The 2855-nt window shown below is 43.0% G+C and overlaps 1 protein-coding gene across 2 annotated transcripts in view; it reads left to right on the top strand.

The window, feature by feature from the left end:
• Positions 1–230: 230 nt before the first annotated feature.
• LOC143297213 (lachesin-like) overlaps positions 231–2855 on the top strand; it is a 474686-nt gene continuing 472061 nt past the window's right edge. For both annotated transcript variants that reach the window (XM_076609424.1, XM_076609426.1), the window contains exon 1: positions 231–451. In XM_076609424.1, coding sequence (XP_076465539.1) covers positions 361–451 — 91 coding nt within the window. In that variant the 5' untranslated portion in view covers positions 231–360. The remainder of the gene's footprint in view (positions 452–2855) is intronic.

Genomic DNA, 2855 nt, shown 5'->3' on the forward strand with positions numbered 1-2855 from the left:
AAGCAACAAATGATATATAGTTTCCATTGAAGGGATATTAAAGACGTTCCATCAAAATAGCAATATTATTGATATGAAGACGGGTTTTTTTTTTTTCCACAAATGAAACAAAACCCGAACTTCAAATCTCCGAAGCAGAAAAATCGTCGACACAAAAAAAAATGAATCCTCTCTAATGATCATGAGCCTACAAGTACCTGTATTGTAAAACAAAAGAAAAGACCAAAAAGTTCGACATAGTAGTAGGATCTACATTGGTTGGTGTCGCTGGTGTGTGTCGGCGTAGTCATGTGAAGCAGCCCCCCACCCCCCCCCAACCCCCACCCCTATCGGCGAAAAAAGTTGTGGCAGGGGGCGATAATGAGAGTTGTGTCCCTTGGGTGCACGTTACGACACCTGCACCGTGAGTTCTTTCTCCTGGGTCACGTGATGCTGGTTGCCATGGTCGCGGGTGAGTCTGCGTGTGTGTGTGTGTGTGTTTGTGTGTGTGTGTGTGTGTGTGTGTGTGTGTGTGTCTTTTTGGTGTTGTTTTGTTTTTGTTTTGTTTTGGTTTTTGGGGGGTTTTTTTTTGGTCACGTCTTGTCGTTGAGTCACGTGGTTTTTGTCTGTCGGGTTTTGTTTGTGTTCCTTTCTCTGTCTGTGTCTCTGTCTCTTTCTCTGTTTCTGTCTTTCTGTCTTTCCCTGTGTGTGAGTGTCTTTCTCTGTCTGTATACCACCCGCCTCCCCTCCCCCCCACCCCCCCCCCACCACCTTTTTTTTTTTTTTTTGTCATGTCTTGTCTTGTCACGTCGTTTTGTCTATCGGATTTTGTTTGTGTACCTTCCTCTGTCTCTGTTTGTGTCTTTCTCTCTGTTTGAGTGTTTTTGTTTGTCTGTATACCACCCCCGTTTTTGTTTGTTTGTTTGTGTGTGTGTGTGTGTGTGTGTTTTCTTTTTCTTTTTTTTTCTTTTTTTTTTTTTGTCTTCTCACGTTGTTTTTGTCTGTCGGGTTTTTGTTTGTGTACCTTTTTCTGTCTCTGTTTTTTATCTTCCTGTCTGAGTGACTGTTTTTCTTTGCATGTATACCACCCCCATGTTGTTGTTGTTGTTGTTTGTCTGTTTGTTTGTTTGTTTTTTTGCCATGTCTTGTCTTGTCACGTGGTTTTGTCTGTCGGGTTTTGTTTGTGTACCTTTCTCTGTCTCTGTTTCTCTGTCTCTGTTTTTGTCTTTCCGTCTTTCTGTGTGAGTGTATTTCTCTGTCTGTATACCACCCCCGTTTTTTTTGGTTTTTTGTTGTTGTTGTTGTTGTTGTTGTTGTCATGTCTTGTCTTGTCACGTGGTTTTGTCTATCGGGTTTTGTTTGTGTACCTTTCTCTGTTTCTGTTTCTGTCTGTTTTTGTCTTTCCGTCTTTCTGTGTGAGTGTCTTTCTCTGTCTGTATACCACCCCCGTTTTTTTTTGGTTTTGTTTTGGTTTTTTGTCATGTCTTGTCTTGTCGCGTGGTTTTGTCTGTCGGGTTTTGTTTGTGTACCTCTCTCTGTCTCTGTTTCTGTCTCTGTTTTTGTCTTTCTCTCTGTGTGAGTGTATTTCTTTGTATGTATACCACCTCCATTTGGTGGTTGTTGTTGTTGTTGTTGTTTGTTTTTTTGTCATGTCTTGTCTTGTCACGTGGTTTTGTCTGTCGGGTTTTGTGTGTGTACCTTTCTCTGTCTCTGTTTCTCTGTCTCTGTTTTTGTCTTTCTCTCTGTGTGAGTGTCTTTCTCTGTCTGTATACCACCCTCGGTTTTTTTTTGGTTTTTTTTTTGTTTTTTTTTTGTCATGTCTTGTCTTGTCGCGTGGTTTTTGTCTATTGGGCTTTGTTTGCGTACATTTCACTGTCTCTGTTTTTCTCTTTCTCTCTGTGTACCACCCCCGGGTTGTTTGTTTGTTTGTTTTGTTGTTGTTTTGTCATGTCTTGTCTTGTCACGTGGTTTTGTCTATCGGATTTCGTTTGTGTTCATTTCTCTGTCTCTGCCTCTGTTTCAGCTTTTCTTTCTTTCTTTCTGTGTCAGTGTCTTTCTCTGTATGTATACCACCCCCGGTTTTTGTTTGTTTGTTTTTTTCATCATGTCTTGTCGCGTGGTTTTGTCTATCGGGTTTTGTTTGTGTACCTTTCGCTCTCTCTGTCTCTGTTTCTGTCTTTCTGTCTTTCTCTCTGTGTGAATGTCTTTCTCCCTGTCAGTACCCTCACCACCACCACCCTCACCCCCTTCGCACCAACCCTCTGGCTATATGACTTTCTCGCTGGTATTATCTGTCCGTCTGTTTGTCTGTCTGTCTCTCTCTGTGTCTCTGTCTCTCTTCTTTTGTTTCTCTTCTCTCTGTCTCTCTCCCTCTCTTTCTTTCATTAATTCTATATCATTCTCGGTTCCTTGTCTCCTACGTGTCTCGATGTTATTGTCTGTCTCTGTCTCCCTGTCTCTGTCAGAATCTGTGGTATGTGTGTGTGGGGGTGGGGGGGGGGGGGGGGGGGGGGGGGGGGGAGGGGGGGAGTGAATGCATGGGTGTATATGTGTGTGTGTGTGTGTGTGCGTGTGTGTCCCTGTCTTTCTCGCTCTTTTGACCGTCGTCTTTTTCTTTCCGTCTCTTTCCGTCTGTCGTCCTCTCTCTGTCTCTGTCTCTGTCTCTCTCTTTCATTCTCGGACCTTGTGTCACTCTTGCCTCTGTATCTGTCTCCCTGTTTATTCCTGCAGTAGTGCTGTCCCAGGGGTGTTGTAGCAAGCCATGTAGCTGTGGGGAAGAATGAGTTAACTTGTCGTGGTTTTTTGTTGTTTTTTTTTGCCACTCACTTTCGGGTGACCGTGTTTTCTATTCAGCAGCTGTTGTTGTTTTTTTGTTT

This window comes from Babylonia areolata, chromosome 22, assembly GCF_041734735.1.
Source record: "Babylonia areolata isolate BAREFJ2019XMU chromosome 22, ASM4173473v1, whole genome shotgun sequence".
NCBI classification, from domain to species: Eukaryota; Metazoa; Mollusca; class Gastropoda; order Neogastropoda; family Buccinidae; genus Babylonia; species Babylonia areolata.